At 39.5% G+C, this 23799-nt stretch overlaps 1 protein-coding gene across 1 annotated transcript in view; it reads left to right on the top strand.

Moving 5' to 3' along the window:
• Positions 1–214: 214 nt before the first annotated feature.
• LOC146568406 (integrin alpha-M-like) overlaps positions 215–23799 on the top strand; it is a 32647-nt gene continuing 9062 nt past the window's right edge. The window contains exons 1-18 of the mRNA XM_085284436.1: positions 215–344; positions 2867–2969; positions 3144–3247; positions 3665–3735; positions 4028–4139; positions 4295–4422; positions 4516–4661; positions 8063–8213; positions 8723–8873; positions 9221–9294; positions 9461–9581; positions 15833–15972; positions 16062–16208; positions 16300–16512; positions 16607–16740; positions 17493–17635; positions 17752–17906; positions 18004–18126. Of these exons, the coding sequence (XP_085140562.1) occupies positions 221–344; positions 2867–2969; positions 3144–3247; positions 3665–3735; positions 4028–4139; positions 4295–4422; positions 4516–4661; positions 8063–8213; positions 8723–8873; positions 9221–9294; positions 9461–9581; positions 15833–15972; positions 16062–16208; positions 16300–16512; positions 16607–16740; positions 17493–17635; positions 17752–17906; positions 18004–18126 (2340 nt within the window). The 5' untranslated portion in view covers positions 215–220. The remainder of the gene's footprint in view (positions 345–2866; positions 2970–3143; positions 3248–3664; positions 3736–4027; positions 4140–4294; positions 4423–4515; positions 4662–8062; positions 8214–8722; positions 8874–9220; positions 9295–9460; positions 9582–15832; positions 15973–16061; positions 16209–16299; positions 16513–16606; positions 16741–17492; positions 17636–17751; positions 17907–18003; positions 18127–23799) is intronic.

The raw sequence follows: 23799 nt of genomic DNA, 5'->3' as shown, positions 1-23799 counted from the left end.
TTACACTAATTTGATCTTGTTACCCTGAAACTAATAAACTTTCTAGTCTGTTTACTGTGAGTTTTATTATTGTTTATTTGAAATTAAGAGGTTAATTCACATTAAACCATACCACCACGGTGTGGTGTAGCATCAAACAGACAGTCAGTGTTGCTCCTCCTACTTAAGAGTTCCTCTAAATGAACCTCTTACATTGGAACAACTGTCTCATGATTTCTGCATGTTGGTTTCATCTCCTTCTCTGACACTATCAGCAGAAGTAATACTGAACTCATGTGTCATTTGTGTTTTTCATGGGAGTAACACAATGAACTGGGTAATTAGTGCTACACTATTCTTGTCAGGTAAGACAACTTTGTGCATTCTGAATTTGTCTTTTGTTCTCTAATTATAAGTTTATGCAAAAAGTGAAAATATGACTTTAGTGTTTCTACTTAATAAAGCACAGTGACATTTTTCAGTAAAAAACTATATATAGTTCTTGTGGTATTAAAAAGCAGGTACGACATATTAGAAGGGAAAAGATATCATTTAGAATTACATTGGCAATGGTCATGTCCTTACTTACATTTCATTATCTCTGAACCAAACTACCTGCTGAACTCTACAATCAGCTTAGTTTGACTATAAAAATACCTTCAATACTAAAATGTTTTGTTTTTCTGTTGTCGAAGTTTACTGAGTGAAAAAAGTATTTCTTAAATAGTCATACTGAGGAAAGTAACTTCTTCATTATTTATCAAAAACAAACAGTAGAACAGGACATGATTTCATGTGTTCATTTGACATATCTGATTGTTTTGTTCAGTGCTACTCAGAATTGGAAGCTTTTCACATGAATGTCACATCATACTTTGATTTATGTTATTTTGTCACGGCATCCAACTTTGTTACGTTTGGCTATTGCTCTTTTTTATGACAGAATATAAATTCATGCCTGTGTAAAAACTAAGAAGAAATGTTAATAAAAAAGGAAAAAGAACAAAGGCTGAGGGAAATACACACCTTCTCATTTAATAGTTTTTCTTTATATTCATGACTGTTTACATTGTAGATTCTCAATGAAGGAATCAAAACTATGAATGAACACATAAGGAATTATTTGGTCAACAAAAAAGTCTGAAATAACTCAAAACATGTTTTATAGTTTAGATTGTTCAAAACAACCACCCTTTTCTTTGATTACTGCTTTGCACACTCTTGGCATTCTCTTGATAAGCTTCATGAGGTCGTCACCTGAAATGGTTTTATACCAGTCTTGAAAGAGTTCCAAGAGATGCTGAGCACTTGTTGACCCTTCACTTCATTCTGCAGTCCATCTCATTCCAAACTATCTCCATTGGGTTTAGGTCAGGGGACTATGTTTGAAGTCATTGTTCTGTTGAAAAATAAATGATGGCCCAACTAAACACAAACCTGGAATGGGATGTCGCTGCAGGATGCTGTTTCAGTGTGCCTTCAATTTTAAATAAATCCCCAGCAGTGTCACCAGTAAAGCACCTCCACACTATCACACCTCTTCCTCCATGCTTCATGGTGGAAGTCATCTATGTAGAGACAATCCGTTCGCACTCACCAAAGATAGGGAAGGTGGAACCAAAGATCTCAAATTTGGACTCATCAGACCAAAGCACATATTTCCACTGGTCTAATGTTCATTCCTTGTGTTTCTTGGCCCAAACAAATCTCTTCTTCTTGTTTCTTTTCCTTAGTCGTGGTTTCTTAGCAGCTATTTGACCATAAAGGCCTGATTCACACAGTCTTCTCTGATCAGTTGATGTAGAGATGTGTCTATTACTAGAACTGTGTGACATTTATCTGAGCTTTAGGTGCTGTTAACTTGCAATTTCTGAGGCTGGTGACTCAGATGAATGTATCCTCAGCAGCAGCAGATGGTTTTTGTGACTGCACTTGGGGACACGTTCAAAGTTGTAGAAATTGTCGGACTGACTGACCTTCAGTTCTTAAAGTAATGATGGACTGTCGTTTCTCTTAATTAGTTGATTGGTTCTTTCCATAATATGAATTCTAACAGTTTTCAAATATTGCTGCCAGCTGTGTACCAACCTAACTTTTGCACAACACAACAAGACTTTGCAGCGCTGTCAACAAAGCAAAGTGTAGCTACTTTCAGGAATCTAAAAGACATAGAGTTATTTATCAATTTTTTATTTGCAACATAATTCCATATATCTTCATGAATTGGATGTCTTTGGTATGTATCCACAGTGCAGAAAGGACTAAAATTAAACACAAACCACTGAGTGAGAAGGCGTGTCCAAGCTTTTGTCTGGTAGTGTATATGACAATTTTTTTCTTTATTCCTTTCAAAGCCACGAAAAACAAGTTCATGCTGATGAGGTAAATTATTAGATGACTTTATATTTCTGGAAACTAAGACATGAATCTGTCATTGTTGAACAGGCAAGAGCTATATGATGTCACATGCCTGTTCTTAGCATGCCCAAAAAAGGAAGGTTTTGTTTTTGTAATAAAAAACCCCAACAGGACAGTTTAGGTGTAGCTTTGTTTTCAACAAAGACTCTGTTGTGTATGGTTGTAGATTTTCACTATAGAATGATTATATCACAATTCATATATAAGTTTCTACAGTGAAATTTAAGATTGAATTTCAAGGGAAAATTTGCTCTGAGCCACAATGTTTAGAACTTTAAAATGTCTGGCTTTGGTGCTCTCTAGTGGTAATAAAATAAATCATGGTTAAAAAAAACAAATGAACGCAACTCATATACTATTTACAGTTTCCTAAAAGTGAATATAATTAGAGGTCTATAACCACATTATCATCCTTCACAGTGGCTTGAAATAAAATTACTGTTGCTCATCTTTCTTTTTTAATTCTCAGTGTTAAATGCTGCACTTTGTTTCAATATTGATCCCGTGGCTTGGAGGGCCCTGAGTAACTCTGCTGCTGGTTTTGGCTACCAGGTGGTGCAAAGACAATCAGAGTAAGTCAGGACATGGATTGTTTTGTTAAACATAGATTTGCAGCTGAATGTTTACGATTACTGCTATTTATTTTTTATTCATTTATCATGTTTTATGCCATATGGACATAAAGAGTTTATCTAACCACAGTTTGCTCTCTAGACTTATATCATTGACTGGATTTATTTTCTTAGTTTGCTTGTCAGTGCTCCACTTGAACAGTATTCACAAAATGAAAGAGGGAAAATATACAAGTGCACCACATCTCCCCAAAACTGCCAAAATATACAATTTCAAGGTAGGTAACCATTCATTTCTGAATGTGCTAAAACTCTGATAGTAAGAAATTCTCCACAGATCCTGTCACATACATTTGTTTAAATCAAATCAAAGTTACAGTAGATTTCCAAAGTGGACATCTTAGTATGTAACATTCAATTAACTTTTTAAAATTATTACGATTTAAATTTTGTAATTTCTTAAATTTTTAAATGAAGTAACAGTGAAATTGAATTCTGTTTTGCATTCCATCCTAATGAAAATGTACCAAAAACTATTGTTTATCTCAGTTTCCAGTCTAGATGTAATACCGCTTCTTATGGCTTAGCCAAATCATGAATTGTGGCACGTTGCAGTTTTTAATTTGAATGTTGTTTTCTTTTCACAAAGTGTATTTTATGACTGTTTTAACAAATATGCAATGTTTTCAATACAGCACCGTATTTTGCAGTCAACATGTCGCTTGGTTTGACAATGAAAAGTGATTCCAGAGCAAAAAACACTGTGGTGAGTTACTGAACTGCAGACATTACCATTGCTTTGTTAAAATATGTGAGGATCAAAATCCTCTGTCCTCTCTCTCTATATATGTATATATCTCCCTTTATCAGTCTATCTTCTTTAAAAAGACTACAAATATACTAATTACTTCAGCAAGTCAGCAGATTCAGGAGTTGTGTAGGAAATTCTCTTTTTCCCCCCTAAATTGTTTTATTTTATATTGAATTAAGCATAGTTTAAGTGACATGGAAATATTCAGCCTGCTGTATTTTGATAACGTGGCTTTGTCTCCTCTCAGGTGTGTGGGCCAACCATTCCAAAGGACTGCAAAAGTATCACCATGTATAATGGTGTGTGCTTTCAGATGGACCGTAATAATTTTGGACCTTTCATTCCTTCTTCTATTCCAGGTAACAGTAGATGGTGTTTGAAATAATGTTTCAAACACCACCACACACACACACACCAAGATGCAAAATCCTTTTGCTTGCATGATATGAGTGTGAAAAAATATTAAAATGAACCCTTCAAAATTAAATTAAATTTGAATCCATTTCTCTGACAGAGTGTAGAACACAAGCAGACATTGCCTTTCTGTTGGATGGTTCAGGCAGCGTACGTTCTACTGATTTTCAAACTATGAAGAATTTTGTGAAAGATCTAATCAAATCCTTTCTATCAAGTGACACACAGGTGAGTAGCTGTTGTCCCTCTGTAAAATCATAGCAAAGACATAAATCAACTTCATTTTTACTTTTATTAAGTATGTTTCTCTGTGTTTTTCAGTTTTCTGTTTCCCAGTTCTCTACTGATCCGCAGGTTCACTTTAATTTTAAGAAGTTTTACTCATCTGAATCAGTGGAGACTGACATCGATAGAATCAGACAGCTGAGGGGATGGACTTACACGGCTAAGGCCATCACACATGTTATGTAAGTAATACAATGATATAACTGAAGCATTGCAGTTACATTATTGTCTCGACTTCCTGTCCAGATGACTTTTTTTCTTTTAATCTGATAACACTAATTACTGTATGAACTGTGTGACTGAAGGAAGCCTTTTAAAAAGAGACACTGTACAAACTTGTGCTTCAGGGTATTATCTTCTACAGAGTGATTGATATGGCCCCAACTAAGGCTAAATTCAAAACACTTTTAAGTAAGTAAGTAAATAAAGTTTTGTTTATATAGAACTTTTCAAGACAAAGATCACAAGAGACAGGCCTTTAAAGAGGGGGCTGTTACCGATTTTCAGACAGCCACCAAGGAAATGAAAATCGAGATCTTGAAAGCAAAACAGAGCTACAAAAACCTTCTTGAAAGCAAATTTGCTGCAAAAAATTTTGGGTCTGCCTGGACTTGTATGAAAACCATAGCAGGGTTTCAAAATCCCCAGAGCAGTAGTCAGGTCATTTTAGATGGTTTTAATTCAGACAGAGATTTTGCAAATGCTTTAAACATGTTTTATGCTTGTTTTAGTTCTTCTGATTTTAGCGAGGATATTTTGGAACTGAAACAGAAACTGAGAGATACTCAGCACTTTATCATTGAACTCAGCGATGTTAAAAAGGCCTTTCATACAGTCAATGTGAACAAGAGCCAGGGTCCTGATAATATTAGTGGCCGCCTAATTAAATCTTGTGCTGATGAACTCAGTCCTATGTTTCAGGTTATTTTTAACAAATCCTTGCAAACACAACCTCTCTTTGGAAAGAAGCAGTCGTGGTTCCTGTCCCTAAATCTAGCCATCCAAAAATTCTAAACGACTTCAGGCCTGTTGCCCTCACTTCAGTTGTAATGAAAGTCTTTGAAAAAATCATCAGAAATGTGATTATGAAAGAGACTCAAGGTCAGCTGGATCCAATGCAGTTTGCATATAGGCCCAACAGAGGAGTGGAGGACGCACTTTTGACTTTACTAAATCTAATTCTTAAACATGTAGAGAGTAAAGGGACTTTTGCAAGACTTCTTTTCATTGATTTTTCTTCGGCTTTTAATACAATACAGCCCCATATTTTAAGTAAAAGACTGTTAGAACAGTTTGAAATCAGGAAAAACCTGGTGGGCTGGATTTTAGATTTTTTAACTGACAGGTCACAAAGAGTGAGAATAAATGGGGTTCTGTCTGACCCAGTGTTCTCCTCCACAGGTTCTCCTCAAGGGTGCGTCCTATCGCCCTTATTATTCACTCTCTATACAAATATGTGTCAGGGCAGACATGAAAACAGGGTCATTATTAAATATGCAGATGACTCTGTTATTGTCAGCTTACTGAAAGAGGGTGAAATTAACCACGGTCCAGTCATTGATGACTTTGTTCAGTGGTGTGAGGAGTCTTATCTCCAGCTGAACATATCTAAAACAAAAGATATGGTTGTTGATTTTAGGAAACAACAAAATGGGCATGGAGTCACTTTAATTAAAGGTCAGAAAATAGAGCAAGTGCAATCATATAAATATCTTGGGACCATAATAAATGAAAAACTGAACTTTGATCAAAATTGCAAATCAGTTTGTAAAAAGGGTCACCAGCACCTTTATTGCCTTAGGAAACTTGTTCATTTCCACATTGACCAAAAAATTTTAACTTTGTTTTATCGTTCTTTTATTGAGTCTGTTTTATCCTTTTGTTTGGTGGCATGGTTTGGTCAGACCTCTGTCACAGAGAAAAACTCTCTAAATCAGATAGTGAGATGGTCCAGTCATCTGATAGGTGAGCCACAGTCTTGTTTAGCCTCCCTGTACTCCAAGCAGGTACAGAGGATGGCTTTATCAATCCTTAAAAATGGTTCCCATCCTCTAAGGGGTGAATTTCAGCTTCTTCCCTCAGGACGGAGGTTTCTATTTCCGAGATGCAGGACAAAGCGTTATAAAAATAGCTTTGTCCCCGTTGCTGTCACTGAATTAAATAAGAATTGTTTTTGATTTGAAATATTAAAATTACTATATATGTGCCACAGTGAGCTTTATATATTTACTAGGTATGTGTGTTTTTAAAGGGATGCCAAATGCTGTCATTTTTCTGTAAAGCAAATTTACCCTGCCTTTGGGTATAAATAAAGTTACCTTGACCTACCTTGACCTTGACAAAGTGCTTCACAAAGAAATACCAAGGTATTTAAAACAAAACAGACAAAAAAGTTAACCAAATGCAATTCCAAAAAGATGAGTTTTTAGTTGTTTTTTAAAAGAGACTCCTGAGTCCACAGATCTTAAGCTTGGAGGAAGAGAGTTCCACAGTCTTGGGGCCACAGTGCCAAAAGCTCTGTCTCACTTAGTTCTTAGCCTTGTATGCTGTATAACAAGTAGGCCCTGATCACATGACCTCAGGGACCTGCTGGGGACATAGAGCTGTAGCAGTTCAATAATGTAAGCTGGTTCTTGTTCATAAAGAGCTCTAAAAGAACCTGAATCTTAAAATGGACTCTGAATTCAATGGGGAGCTGTATGAGCAACGGTGTCACGTGTCAGTACTTAGAAGATTTCGTCAAAAGCCTTGCTGCAGCATTTTAAAGAAACTGCAGACATTCCAAGGAGTTTTTTTCTTAGACATATAAACAGTACAATTACAGTAATCCAAATGTGATGAAATGAATGTATGTATAACAATCTCCAGTTCAGTGCGTGATACAATAGGACTTAATTTAGCAATGTTTCTTAAGTGATAAAATCATGACCGAACCAGAGATTTGACATGAACCTTTGTTTATTTATTTATTTTTATTTCACACTTGGTTCAGCAGTTTCAACAGTTTATCCTTTAATACACACAAACCATGATTTCCCTTGATATAACACTGCACCCATAAGTGAAAAGGAGCAGAAAGAAGAAAATATTCATATTCTTATCTCGTCCAAAGTCAAAAGTTACCCCAATGTTCCTGATAGATGATTTTACAAATGTCGAAAGGTGGCCAAGAACTTTCATTATCATTGTATTACATTGATTTGTACAAAACTTAAAGAACTGCAAAATAGAATGATGCATGCTGAAATAATAATCATGTAATTTATCTAATACAGGGGTGGGCAACTCCAGGCCTCGAGGGCCGGTGTCCCTGCAGGTTTTAGATGTGTCCTTGAACCAACACAGCTGATTTAAATGGCTAAATTAGCTCCTCAACGTGTCCTGAAGTTCTCCAGAGGCCTAGTAACGAACTAATCATGTGATTCAGGTGTGTTGACCCAGGGTGAGATCTAAAACCTGCAGGACACCGGCCCTCGAGGCCTGGAATTGCCCACCCCTGACCTAATAGAATAGAATTTACGAGATGGACTGCAAAATAATTATTTTCAAATCATTATTATTATTATTATTTTTAATTTGACAGGAACAATGTTTTCAAACAACAAAGTGGTTCCAGACCAAATGTGAAGAAGGTCTTGATAGTAATTACTGATGGAGAATCTAATGATCGGCAGAATCTACGAGATGCAACAAAGCGAGCAGAGAGTAAAAACATTGTTCGATTTGCTATTGGGGTAAGTACTTCCATTCCTTAAACTTGCATAATGTTGAGTTTTATAAGAATAGTGGGTTTCATTCAGTTGCCAGACTACAGTCACATTATGCTGCACTATAGGGAGAAAAGTCCTGAGCCACCCACTCACTACACTTCCAGAACCTGCTTGACCATAGAAACCAATGCTATGAAGCTCCTGTCGAACAATTTTTGTACTCTAAATGCTTCCAATTTGAAATAATACCACTTATAGTCAATCATGGAATGTACAGGAGTGATTATAATTTACAAACTGATTTGTTGCAGTGGGCAGAACGGTGGCACGGTGGCGTGTCGTTAGTGGGGATTGGTTAATTGGGATAGGTTAAGACATCTGGGATAGGCTCGAAAGTGTTAGAGTGTTAGAGTTAAATACCTGTGTGTAAATGTTATTATAAATTGGGTGAAGTTTAAATACTGTATTTTAGTAAAGTGGGCAAATCATTTTGCATAGAATGAGGACTCAAACATGTTTCTCAACAATCCTAGGTGGGGAACGCATTTAGTGAGGATGCAGCAAAACAAGAACTGGACACCATTGCATCATCTCCCTCAGACAAACATGTATTTAAGGTGGAGAACTTTGATGCACTTAAAGTAATAAGACAGAATCTGCAGGACAAAATTTTTTCCATTGAAGGTACAAACATAACTTTATAGTTATAACTTAGTTAAAATTCTCGTAAATGTTCTAAAAAAAGTAAATAATTACATTGTATTGAATGCTTCTATCAGCTGTTCACTTATTCTCAAGGATCTTTTTCACATTCATTTTGAGGATCTGTGTCCTGGCATTGAAGCAGTGAACTTTTATTTGTTGTGTAAGCTGCTTCACTATGAAGCAACTAAAATGACTGTATTGTTTTATTCATTAGAGTCACATTTAAAATTAAATGTAACTTTACATTTAAAAAATGAACCTGCAAATTGGAATTTGTTGTATTGTCTCTCTCTTTCACCTTTTTTATTTTTTATTTTTGATTACAGGATCTCAAAGCAGTGGAGAGTCACTGGAAATGGAAATGTCTCAAGAGGGATTCAGTGCAGTTTATGTGCCTGAGGTAATTAAAACTACCAGAAACTCACCAGACAGTCTAGTCATAGAAAGAGAGATTCACATGTGCCTCTCTGGCAGTTTTTAAGTTCTATGGGCAAACAGACAGGTAAACACAGTCCAGATTTTAAATGTAAAATAAATTGTATACAAAATGTATGTCTACACTGTAGGGAATTCAGATGTCTATTATTGGTGCAAACCAGTGGAAGGGAGGCTACGTGCAATACACAACAGGAGGCCAGAAGGTGAAAACATATGAGGATGTGTCTTTGGAGCCTGACAGTTATCTTGGTAAGAATATTGCAGCTTTAAGTATCTAACTCATGCACATGTGATAATGTATATGGTAAATGGACTAGTTCTTATATAGCGCTTTTCCACTCTTCTGAGCACTCAAAGCGCTTTACACAACTTGTGCATTCACCCATTCACACCCATTCGCACAAGCACAACTGACATTCACACACATTCATACTCCGATGAATGCATCGGAGAGCAATTTCGGGTTAGTATCTTGCCCAAGGATATTTGGCATGCAGACTAGGGGAAGCCGGGAATCGAACCACCAACCTTCCGATCAGTAGATGACCTGCTCTACCACCTGAGCTACAGCCACCCAATATGATCACATGTGCATGATGTTACGTCCCCACTTAAAAGCTAGGCGATGAGGGTGGGGGACAGTAACAGTTATCTTCTGCCCTCAGCTGAATGTCTCTATCCAGCTTATGCAGTGAGCTAAACATAAAATGGCTTCAGTAAACACTCAGGAGACCGCGTGGCATTCTTCGGAGCTTTACTGATCCTTATTTTCCTTTTTTGTAAAACTGTAATAACAGAAACAGAATACAGTGTATTCACTCTCCATACAAATACACAAAGATTACATTAAATATTGTTGACTTATGTAAACAGTCACTACACAATCAAGAGATACAGAGATGGTAAGAAATACAGCTAACACCACATGCTGGTATGCTTCATGTTAGCAGGCTAAACAAAGGGCTAACAGCTAGCTTGTGCTAGTAATGTAACAAACTCGCTAAACACACAAGAAGCTCATTACTTTGCTGAACAAGGTACTAATAAGTGGGAACAATAAACCGTTTTGCCACACTTACAGATTATGCCTTTTCAAGGGCGTCAGATGCAGGAATTTACAGAGACACAGCCAAATGGACCTTCCCTGTCGAGCGCTGGGAGAAAACCACTGCTTGCGCTCTAACATGGTGCTACCCTGTCAACCCACTAGATGGCAGGCTTTGCCCAGACAAGATCAGGAATAAACATATTTTCTGACATGTTGCAACAGTTAATTACAGAACGAATGATTATGACCCGCCATATAACAAACTTATAAAAAACATACCTTAGAAATAACAGGAGGGACAGAATAAGTTAGATCCAGGTGGAATGAAAAGAACGCCAGGCAGAGGTATTTAATATAAAATAGATCTTTATTGTAGGCAAACACCTCAATAATCATATAAATGGCAACAACAAAAGGAGACAGCACCGCTGCTTTAATGAGAAATCAGGGAGGTCAACCCAAAGTGGTAATGACCACTTCAACAAAGGAAGCAACAACAAGGCTTCAACAGAAAGAGACAGCAACGTTGCTAGCAAACAATATCCAGGCAGGCCACACAAACTAATGAAGGCCGCCGTCACTCCTGGGCAATCACTGCTCAGTTAAGCACTACTCACAAAGAGCCACACACCAGAAGGCTGGTCACACACAGCAGGCTGTTGCACACCTAGGCCAGTAGCACACTCTGACCAGCACAGAGGAAATCCACCAGAAACCTCTCCCTTCTCCTCCACACTGCTCTTCTCCAGCTTATATCACCCCTGAGGGTAATTGGTTGTAACGAGAGCAGATGAGCAGCAGGTGTGACCTAAAGGAGAAGGCAGGGGCAGAGAGAGACAAGGGAAGGGCCAGAACGAAGGAGGAGGAGAGGGAGAAGACAACACCACGCCCACACACTCCCACAGCCTCCCAGGATGTAACATTCCCCCCACCCTATATCCACACTATACAAAACACAGAATAGACCCATCACTATGCACTGCGTGAGAGTGCATCACCCACCAGATTTTCAGTCCCTTTCTGGTGCTGGATAACCAGATCATAATCCTGCACCAGCAATGCCCAGCGCATTAGTCGCTGGTTGTGGTTGTACATGCGCTGGAGGAAAGTGAGGGGGTTGTGATCTGTATACACCGTTACTGGAAAGGAGCTAGAGCCCACATACACAGTGAAGTGCTCCAAGGCCATCAGCATCGCTAGAGCTTCTTTCTCTATGGTGGAATAGTGTAGCTGATGGCGCTTGAACTTTACAGAGTAGTAGCAGACTGGGTGACACACACCCTCTGCGTCGTCTTGTAACAGCACCGCACCAGCTCCGGTGGCACCGGCGTCGACTTCCAGCTTGAAAGGCTGAGAGAAGTTAGGGGCAGCCAGAACTGGGGCGCTGCAAAGGAGGGATTTTGCAGACTCGAAGGTGTGCTGGCATTCCCCTGACCACTCAAAAGGGACTTTGGGGCTACATAGCCTTGTCAAAGGGGCCACAACTACAGCAAAGTTCTTGCAAAAACAGCAGTAGTATCCAGTCATGCCCAGGAACCACTTTAACTCCCGCCTAGTGGCTGGGGCCGGGTAGCTGAGGATAGCTTCGACTTTTGCCTCCACTGGGCGTACCCGCCCGAAACCCACCTGTTTCCCCAGGTACATGACTGTCGCTTTGGCGAACTCGCACTTAGCGAGATTTAGGGTCAACGAGGCGTCGGCCAGTCGCAGAAATACCGATCGTAGGATGGCCACATGCTCTTCCCACGTGGCTGTGTGTATTACTACATCATCCAAGTACACATTACATTGAGGCACGTCTCCTAAAACCAGCTGCATCAAGCGCTGAAATGTGGCCGGAGCGTTTTTCATGCCAAATGCCATCACGGTGTACTGCATGAAATGGTCGGGTGTGACAAATGCAGAAATGTCAGAGGCTCTGGGGGTCAAAGGCACCTGCCAATATCCTTTAAGAAGGTCCAGTTTGGAAATAAATGTGGCAGGACCTATGTTATCAATGCAGTCCTCCATACGAGGAAGTGGAAAAGAATCGGCGACAGTCACTGCATTTACCTTACGGTAGTCGGTGCAGAAACGTGGGGTGCCATCAGACTTGGGCGTAAGTAAACATGGAGAGCTCCAAGGGCTGTGACTCGGTGTCGCCAAACCATTCTCCACTAGATAATTGACCTCCTTCCTCATCACCTCGCGCTTTCCCATAGGGCAGCGGTACGCGTGCTGTTTGATTGGGGTTGCGTCACCAACATCGATATCATGTTCACAAACATTAGTACGCGAGGGCACATCACCAAAGAGAGAGGGGTAGGAGTGCAGTAGATTAAGCACATCTTCGCATTGTGAAGGGGACAGATGAGACAAGTGGGCCGTTACTTCGGCTAAGTAAGCTGAATTCGCCAACCGTCCACACTGTTGTCCCTCAGAAAGTATATGCAGATCGTTGTCAGCACTGGCCTCTACACTCAGCACGGTGGCAGAGACAGAGCTGGAGGTTGCCGCACTGGCAACAGTCTCATGGGTTTCCCTATCATGGTAGGGTTTTAACATGTTGATGTGGCACAGGCGCGTTTTCCTCCTGCGCTCTGGGGTACTGAGAACATAATCTGTCTCAGACACTTTCCTCACTATGACGTACGGTCCCACGAAATGGGCCGTAAGAGCAGAACCAGGCACCGGTAGCAACACTAAAACCTTGTCCCCAGCCTGAAAATGCCTTTTCACAGCCTTTCTGTCATGCCACGTCTTCATGCACGCCTGGGCGGTACACAGGGCCTCTTTCGCTAATGAGGTAGCACGTTGCCAACGATCCTTACATGTCTTCACAAAATCTGCCACGTTAGTTTTTGGAACACCCCCACTAAGGAACCTCTCTTTCAACATCTTTAGCGGGCCCCGCACCTCGCGGCCAAACACAAGGGTAGCTGGGCTGAACCCTAAGGACTCTTGCTTAACATTGCATATTGCAAACAGTACAAAGGGGACACCCTCATCCCAGCTTCTGCCTGTGTCATGGCAGTACTTTTTTAGCATGGCCTTAAGTGTTTGGTGCCAACACTCAAGTGCACCTTGCGACTCTGGGTGATAAGCACTAGACACAGAATGAGAGACGCCCAGGGAAGCTAAAGTCTGTTTAAATGCTCGAGATAAGAAATTAGTTCCCTGGTCTGTTTGCACTGTTTTTGGAAGACCAAAGGTGGTGAAAAACTTGATTAGCGCCTTAGTAATGTTTGCAGTGGTGACCCTCCGCAGAGGAATTGCTTCAGGGAACCGCGTGGACAAACACATTATGGTCAACAAAAACTGATTGCCTGCTCGTGTTCTTGGCAACGGACCAACACAATCGACCAAAACATGCTCGAATGGCTCACCAACAGCAGGTATTGGACATAGTGGGGCGGGGGGCACAGTTTGGTTTGCCCACCAGTTGACACGTATGACAAGTATTACAATACTTCGCAACATCTGCCTTCATTGCCAGCCAGAAGAAGTGCTGCAGAATACGGTCATATGTTTTAGTTATCCCCAAATGTCCTGACCATGAATGGTCATGGGCTAATTGTAGCACGTGCTGACGCAAACTAGCCGGGACCACTATCTGTTGGACTACACTCCAGTCCTCCCCTTGCTTTGAAGTCCACCTGCGCATTAGCAATCCATCACATACAACAAATGTCTGCTTCCTGTCTCCTGTCAGATGATCACTCTCATCTACGGCAGCAAAACATTTGGTTAACGATGGGTCTGCTTTCTAGCCGGTACCTCTCAACCTCACACCTGGTCCATAGGTGTAGACACTGATGGTTCTACAACCTGGCCTGGAACGTGAGGCGCCGCACTTGGTCCAGCCGGGCCGGGTGTGCTCGGGGGTTCTTGCATTACAACCACCCTCTTCTCCAACAACCCGGACACCAGAGTGGCTTTCAGCTCGGCTTTGTGTAGACCAGTGGAGACACTGATCCCGTAATTTGTAGCCAGCTCATGCAGATCCCTCTTCCTACAAACATCCAGCAGGGCAAGCGACGGCTCTGCCGTAAACCCAGCAATATCAAAAGTGGCCATGAAAACTCAAAACGGCCTGCAAAACACAAGCAAACCACTAAAGGGCCACACACAACGCCTTCACTACAGAACTACACACAGGCGAAAGAAAAATGTGTTGTGTCAAGTCAACCATTAATTAAAAAATTCTACCCACACTCCCCCCAGTCCTGCCTACTCAGACTCTAGCCTGTCCTAGCTTCTGGAGCGTACCAGGCTCGAGGCCACTTTAAAGGCAAATCATCAAGTGCCACAGGCACCGACAAGCCTACCCCCAACAGAGAATTAATCCCCACCCGGGTTTGCTCCGAAAATAAAAAAGGCAAAACAAAAAACGAGTGTCCGAAGGAAGAGCAAATGCTCAGCTAGACACTCCCCTGTGCAAGCCGGGGAGAGCAGCAGCTAGCCAAATGACCTTCACACAACACACAAACACTTGTAATCAACCCAATTCCTTTCATTCCGATCCCGGACGAGCCCCCACTTTGTTACGTCCCCACTTAAAAGCTAGGCGATGAGGGTGGGGGACAGTAACAGTTAGATCCAGGTGGACTGAAAAGAATGCCAGGCAGAGATATTTAATATAAAATAGATCTTTATTGTAGGCAAACACCTCAATAATCATATAAATGGCAACAACAAAAGGAGACAGCACCACTGCTTTAATGAGAAATCAGGGAGGTCAACCCAAAGTGGTAATGGCCACTTCAACAAAGGAAGCAACAATAAGGCTTCAACAGAAAGAGACAGCAACGCTGCTAGCAAACAATATCCAGGCAGGCCACACAAACTAATGAAGGCCGCCGTCACTCCTGGGCAATCACTGCTCAGTTAAGCACTACTCACAAAGAGCCACACACCAGAAGGTTGGTCACACGCAGCAGGCTGTTCCACACCTAGGCCAGTAGCACACTCTGACCAGCAAAGAGGAAATCCACCAGAAACCTCTCCCTTCTCCTCCACACTGCTCTTCTCCAGCTTATATCACCCCTGAGGGTAATTGGTTGTAACGAGAGCAAATGAGCAGCAGGTGTGACCTAAAGGAGAAGGCAGGGGCAGAGAGAGACAAGGGGAGGGGCCAGAACGAAGGAGGAGGAGAGGGAGAAGACAACACCACGCCCACACACTCCCACAGCCTCCCAGGATGTAACACATGAGTATGATCATACACTACTATTCTTATTGTATATATTGTATATCTTATTCATCTGTTCCTCTGTCTCTCCTGCTGCTTTGAGCATGTACATGACAAAAGAATTTCCCTCAGGATAAATAAAGTTATTCTTATTCTTATATATACAGCTCTGCTCCAGTTCTTTCACCTAAATACACTGATGAGTTTGCAAAACAGATACAAATTTAAAGGAGGAATAAGGAATCTTAATCTGTCTACTCCTTTTGAATACCTAACCTCTAGGTTACTCCATGGCAAATGCTAAAACCCGACGTGGCTCTCTGACAGTTGTTGGTGCTCCAAGATATAAACACAGAGGAGTAGTGGTCTCTGTTAACAGAGAAAACTTTGAAAATCAAAAGATCGAGCCATTGGCATCACAGGTATGTATTTACAGCAGAATGAATGAGATTGTAAAGTGTATATAAATTACTTTCCCAAATAAAAGAATAATAATGTGTTCCTTATACAGTATCAGACTGGTGAATATTTCGGGGCAGAGGTGTGTACCATGGACATAAATAATGATGACATCACTGATCTAATCTTCATATCAGCCCCAATGTACATGGAGCCTGATAGAGAGGGGAGAGTTTATGTTTGCAGATTAACTCGTTTGGTAAATCAAAGTTTTATCTACTACGATTAAATGAATCAATTTATTCGTCATATTGTTGTTGACCATAAAATATTTATTCCCCTCCTTTCAGTTTGTGGAGTGTAATTTTGATGATCCGTTAGTACTAAGAGGACATGCAGCTGTCAAAGGAAGGTTCGGCTCTTCTCTTGCTGTGCTGCCTGATCTAAACTCAGATGGATTCAGGGATTTGGCAGTTGGAGCACCTTTGGAGAATAATGGTGAAGGCAGCATCTACATATTCCACAGTGAAGGAGGCGAAAGAATCAGTCCTACTTACTCACAGGTACACAACATAAAAAAAGTCACAAAGATGACTAAACTTATTTATCACTATACGACCTGCAGCTTAATTAATTAAAATGTTTCCATGCGTACAGAGAATTACTGGCTCTGAGGTCCAGTCAGGACTGAAGTTCTTTGGTTTGTCAATCAGTCAGTCTTCTTTTGATCAGAGTGGTGATGAACTGCCTGACTTAGCGGTGGGTTCAAAGGGCACAGTTGTCTTACTGAGGTAAGTCACAGTCCAGATAGATACTCCAGTCATGTGTTATTATTGTCTGTGGTATGTCTACCAACTTTGTCAAGATAATGTAATCATACATTACTGTTGTCTATTGTAATTCTGCAGTATTTGTTGATATACATATTTACAGTATGCATTAATCGTCACATATTTAGATACATTTTAACATTAATTATTATAAAAACGGCCCAGATTTTTAGAATATCACACTTCTATAATATTTTCTAGAAAGCATTAATAATTGATGATAAATTATTACATAAATCATTAACTCTAATTTACACCATTTCCAGTAAGAATTTTATGGTTTCGGTGATTTAGAGCCAAATTTTGTTAAGTTTTTAGTTTTGGAGTTTCTAGTCATCCCCAGTGTTTCCCTCTACACTCAAACTTCCGCCTCTGAATTATTAGTTTATCATTGTCAGTTTTGTTTTGTTTCCCATTTCCCTTGTTATCTGGTGTGTTTATATTGTCTCTATGTGTTCCATGTTGCATCATCACTCTGCATGTTTAGACTGCATGTTTACCCTGTTTGCTTTTGTTTTGAAAAGAAGCATTAAAGCTACCTTTTGAGTTTAGATATTGTTTTTCGGGTCCATATTTTCCTTTCCGTGCAGCTTAACCCAGACAATTAGAAATCAAATGTTCTCTTTCAAAAAGGAAGTAACATCTGGCTGAAGAAGGCTCAGGGAGGGGCAGCCGTTTGCCATATTGTTCATGTGTCTTTTCTTACTTTCCAGATCAAGACCCATAGTAATGGTGAGAGCTGAGGTATCGTTTAGCCCAAAGAAAATCCCTACACAGAATGTAGACTGCTCAAAACCATTGGAGAACACAGCTACAGTCTGCTTTACTATGAGCAGAGTGTCTACAGTCAACAAAGGTTCATCATGCATTTCACTTTCTAAACCACTGCACATCATTTATTTCTAATTTATGTATACTTCTAATGAAATTACATTTGCAGTATTAAAATCAAATTCTATTTCTCTATTTCAGCTCGTGCAATGATTGATTACACTATAACACTGGATGCCACTCGCAAGCCTCCAAACAACCGAGCTTACACCAGTGGTAAACAACAAGAGCAGTCTGGATCAGTTACTGTTGACTTAGAAAGAAAAGAATGTTCAGATATAAAATTGCTCATTGATGTAAGATCTAAGTTTTAAGTCATTAAACTCTAGATTTTGTTTAAATCATTTTATTTTTAAGACTCCTCCAACATTGAATCTAAACTTCTTCTTGCAGGCTTGCCCTGAAGACGCTCTCAATGAACTTTCCAATGAGCTCAAATTCACATTTAATGGTTCGCCCTCAAACACAAATCTCAGACCAAGTCTGGCCCTGCAAACTCAAACATCCATTTATCTTGTAAGTAAACTTTTTAAAAACACTGTTAACTGAGCAACTGAGGCTAGTCTTTATGAAGTTATGAGAAACCTTTAGGTTGGCCCTTAACTTTACTGAATCCATGTTATTATACTCATGGAACTGACTAATACATCTTTGAGAGACTTCTGCTGAAGTACTGGTAGTAAACGAGTTACTGTTAGTGCAGTGATGGTCTCTTAAAGCTGAGCCTCTGGGGACCTGCCTGTTGTTGTACTGTTGTTGTTGTTCACAAATGAACATCAAATAGAAAAAAAAATGTATATATTTTTTTACAAGTTCATAAGCAATTCTACATCCCGGTCAAAAACATAAATAAGAAATAGACTCTACATATAAGTTATAATATAGTATACATTACTGTACGTTACCACTGGTTAATTACGAAACCATGTGAGGGGAGGGACCTCACAGCCAGGGCTGGACTGGGACAAAAAATCAGCCCGGGCATTTTGACTAGAGACCGGCCCACCAAAAATGTGACGTCATTCAGGGGTAAAACCGCAAAGGATTCTGGGAACTTGTGGCAAGAGGTACTAGCGCATGCAGGCTTTCAATTGAACTCAGTTACACAGCGATAAAAAGAAACACAAAAAATGCCAAGAAGCTGTTGTATTATTAACTGCAATAGCCGGTGTTGTGCCAAAAACTGATTGTCTGCCAAAAACTGATTGCTCATATTTAAATTGCTATAAGTAACTTGTTGGGCTATAATATGTGAAACATATGTCAAATGCATCCCTCATGGATGACATAAAGTCATCTCTCCATCTCCATCTCTCTCTCCTGCTCTTTTATTTCTCTCTCTCGCTCCATCTCTCTCTGCTGCTCTTCTGTCTCCTCTGTCACAGACTTCTCCACTTTTGATGATAAATCAGCCTGGTGCAACATGTAAGGATTGGCACAATTTGTTAAGATTTTGAGGAGTTTGAGAAACGAACCTTAAGCATAAAATAAAATTTACTATCAGTAACTTCATAGCCTCTGTCATGCTAGCTAGTACGCAGTACCAGTTATTCTAAGCGACTGTAAAAAGTCAGCACAACTGTCCAGCTATGCTCACAGCACAAGCAGACTCTCAACCTATTATATGACTGTGCTGTATGTTGTTATATTTTTTTTCTATTATGTTTACAAATGTCAAGAAGTCACAAGCAAAGTGAGACCACATCATAGCACATGTTTAAACAAGAAAGGTTTATTCATCAAATTTATTTATGGATTAAATAGACATAACACTATTTTGTCCATGTATAAAGCACAACAGTATCAGACAGAAATGTCACATGATATTAAACAGAGGTTAAATAACCAATTGAACTCTGTAGAGTGAGCAATTATAAAGAAGTTCATTTTAATTTGTAGATTCAAGCTGCTCTTCATATTTCTGGCCACCAGATCAGAGGCGGAGCCAGACATTTGAAACACCTGGGGCTTAGCCCAAAGGTAGTATGCATGTGGGATTTTTTTTTTTTTTTGGGGGGGGGGGGGGGGGGGTAGAAATGACTGAAAGATTAGTTGGCTCTGTTTTGAGTTTTGTTCAAAAAAGAATGACTTCATATAGGGAAAAATATATATCACATATGCAGGACACCTTAAGCTAGTTTTTTAATTAAGCAGCAAGGCAGAACAAAATCAGGGCTGTATCAAGACACGAGGACTAAACTCCGGAATTAAAACAGGACTCCAACAGTTCAAAATCAGGACTACTTGGGACTTAACCAAGACAGAACCAGAATCAGAACTAGATGATAGTAGCACTAAAAATCATCATAGACCTGCACTACACTTATTTTTTAATTCTACCAAAGTACACTATTTAGATTGAGAAAAGTTTATATAATTATTTAGCCTTGTTGTGCAAACAAGCCTGCAGAACTTAATAAATATAGAATTTGAAAAATAACAAACCTAAAAAGAAACACTAGGTACAAGATACATGAGTACCTATGATACGGTGATACTTTTGGCAAACGACGATTTGACTAACATGTGTGTCTCACCTGCTCTTGTTCCATCTCTGTTCTGTCCTCATTCTCCATCTCCCTCTCTGCTCCTCTCTCTCTCCCTCTCTGTCCCCCTCTCTCTCTTTGTGCTGACAATCATCAAATATACAGTTGAAACCAGATATTTACACACTCTTCAGATAAAAACACTTTTTTAATTGTAACATCAAATCAGACTAAATGTTTATTTTTTTTAGATTGATAAATATAAAAAGATATTTGTTAACTTTAAGAGTAAAGAGATAAACTGTCTGTATTTCTTAATTGCAATTGGCACCAAATTGTATTCAAAATTGAGCCACACTTATGGAGCTCCACAATTCTTTTCCTGGTGTTTTGGTTGACATCTCTTGATTTTCCCATGTCACAGAAACAGGCTCTGTGTTTTGCCTTATATGCATCCGCAGGTGTGCCACCAATTTACTCACATGGACTCTACTAACCTATCAGAAGCTTCTTCAGCTCAGAATGGAATCGTCTGGAGTTTCTTATTAATTAACAATAAACTTAGTGTACATGTACTCCTACATTTGATGAAAGTGATAAAAAAAACAGAAAGCGCTGTCTCTCTTTATTCTGACATTTAACTAATTCTAACTATATTTCAATATTTATCTAAAACAAAAGTTTACGCTAAATTGATGTTGTACAGTAAAAATGTTTTATGTTTTCTCCCTAAAGTGTAAATATCTGGTTACAAATGTGAATATCCTGCTCTGTACTGAAACCCCTCTTGTTTTGCATAGAAATATACTGAACAACATACAAAGCATAATATATAAAATAACATTTACCTGAGTTTTTTCTTTGAAAGAACCCTCTAATGTCCATTCTTATATTTCAGTACATAACTGAAACCGATTTAGTCGGGGAGGGTAAGAACTGAAAATATGAAATAAACACACGTAAGCTAAGACTCTCTAAAAAAAATAGCATGTGTTCGGCTTTTCATTTCGCCACTTGTTGATTCACTTGAACAGCAAGTAACGTAATATTGGTCAAGTGATCAGTTTGATATCAATCTTTCGTGATGCACCATCATATTTACATTATTTGTACAGTACGAATGATTTGCTTTGGTACCTGGTAGAGCAGGGCGATATGGCCAAAAATATTTATCACGATATATATTTGAAAATTTGCGATAACGATATAACTGACGATATAATTGATGCAAGACGAAATACAACTCCACAACATTACTAGCGCAAAAAGACAACCTTCCATTTATTTTCACTTAAACAAGAAGCTGGTTTTTATGTACATTAAAGCTTTATAAAAATGTAACAGTGCAAATGCAAATTCCTTGCTGAAAGTTTAACCAAAAGGCATTTCCAGTAGAAATGGGCTGACATATCCTGAGCATAACCATGTATAATATCCACTGAAATTAAAAAGAGGTGCTTTGCAACATTAAACTGCAGTGTGCAGTACGTATTTTTCGGCCCATAAGGTGCACGGGATTATAAGGCACATTAAGCGAAACAAAGCAGTCAGATAAATCAAACTTTATTAAACTCATTCTTCTTGCTTTCTCCACTTCTGTACCATTGATTCATTAATGTTGAATTCTCTGGCAGCTGCTCTATTCCCATGTTGTTGCAGTATTTTAATGACTAACCTTGTATTGTGAATGGATTATCTCAGTTGTTCTACTGACTGCAGTTTGGTCCATTTACAGCATCCTGCCATGCGATTGCATTTGTCTCTAACTATCAGGAACGTTAACTTTTATAAGTGGAAAAGTGTTAGTGTTCGTCCTCCAGCTTCACTGTTTATGTTATGCTAACATAGCTGTGTCGCTAGCGATCACGTAGCACATCATTATATACCAGCTAGCCCAACTTCAGTAACCCTACAAACATCACTGCTGTTTAGTTTCCTGTCTTCATTTATGTTGGAAGTGATAGCAGAGCTGTACGTTTGAATTTTTTCAGAAATCTCTCAGTCAGAACATGCAATATCATGCTTGGGTAACTAGCGAAACTAGCGAGCTAACTTCTGCTAGCTTCCTGCTAACTTCTAACTCCGTTAAATGTAATAAATTTTGTTTTCATGGATGCCTGGAAGTTAAACTTCATAGTTACACCTGGTAAAGCAGCAATGCTGATCGTTTTATTAAAGTACCTGGTCAAACTTAAGCTCTCCTTAGTATGGCTGGCTCCTTTCTCCAACAGTGCACTCACAGGCAGCAGCTGCCCCGCCCCCTCGCTCAGTCGCTTAGTGCCTGAGCTCGGATCATACCAATATCAGGGGGGATTCACGCACAGTCGTAAATTCCCACAGTGTGCACTATGTGCTTCGAATATTGTGTGTACTTTTTGTTTTATACAGTTGTCAGCAAGGCATCTAACTATGAAAAAATTACACTCCAAAAGACCCCGGGCTTCTGACAAAACAACCCGGGCTTAAGCCCAGTAAGCCACCCCCACGCTCCGCCCCTGCACCAGATGTCACCAAAGAGGACTGTGTTCAAACGCGTTGAGTAACGAGTTTGTGATGTGTTACAGACAAAATAGTATTTTACTTATTAAACTTCGTGATTCACCCAGCAGTAGGGGGTGACTATTATTGTTCTTCACGGCCTTGTGCAGTGGTATTTCCTGCATAAAAGCTGTACCAAGAACCTTTCTACTTTTACCTTTACTTTCTCTACTCTACTTTTGCCACTGATGAGAACTTGTGCAGTTCTCACCTGCTTGAACAGTAGCAAACAAATTTTACATTTTGAAAAAAAGAACAAATTCAAAATACACAAACATTCACCTTATTAAAAGTGCTTCTGTCTAAGATCAGTTTCTTGGCTGAATTGAATGAAGAATATAAACAAAAATCATTGTTCCTGGTATAAAGTACCACTACTTGGAAAAACACACAAACTGGCTGCTGTTCATTAGCAACCAGCCATTGTTCCTCTTGGGCATCGTGCATTAATTAGTGACTAAAACAGATGCTTGTTTTATTTTTAAATTGGAGTAACATGAAGGCAACCTGTCTACCTGCAGAGAATGTTTGTGGAGTTGTCAGATGACTTGATATCACAGTTACAAATGTTCTAATTATTACTATTTCTGATCATTTTTCTATATATTTTTTAAAAAAATTGTTTGTCTCTCAAAACAAAAACCAACCAAAATATCAAAAGGTATTATGTCAGTGCCATACAATATTATTTATTATAACTTTATTTCTGAATTTTCAAAGTGTACATTACCAGTACTTTTATCATGTGATGAAATAACCATCTCTGTGGTACCATTTGTCATCATATCTATCATATTGTTCCAGTGAGAAATGCAAATATATGTAGTATAGCACCTTGGAGAAACAGTGAAAAGGTAAGAATGGCAAAAAGAATCTGAAGGAGAAACAGAGGCTGCAGCCTGACTGCTCATCAGTTTGTTACCTGTTGAAGATTAGGGTCTGGCTGCTAACCTGAGGTCGACATTCACCCAGCAAACATCACTCTGGGTACCGTACTTGGCTAGCTTAGCATCAGCATGGTGTCTGTGCAGGTGATTGCGAAGAGCTGAAGTTGTGTTAGCAGCATGATTCTGTCCCTAATGCAGTTTACACTTTACCATCAAGCTCCCATTCTTAATAAATAAAAGTACTGTCCATATCCATGCTGTAGATCTGCAGCACATAC

This window comes from Mchenga conophoros, linkage group LG8, assembly GCF_057382185.1.
Source record: "Mchenga conophoros isolate Kocher_MC1m ecotype Shallow Benthic linkage group LG8, M_conophoros_male_GT1.1, whole genome shotgun sequence".
Classification (NCBI taxonomy): Eukaryota; Metazoa; Chordata; class Actinopteri; order Cichliformes; family Cichlidae; genus Mchenga; species Mchenga conophoros.
This window is presented reverse-complemented; position numbering and strand designations above follow the sequence as displayed.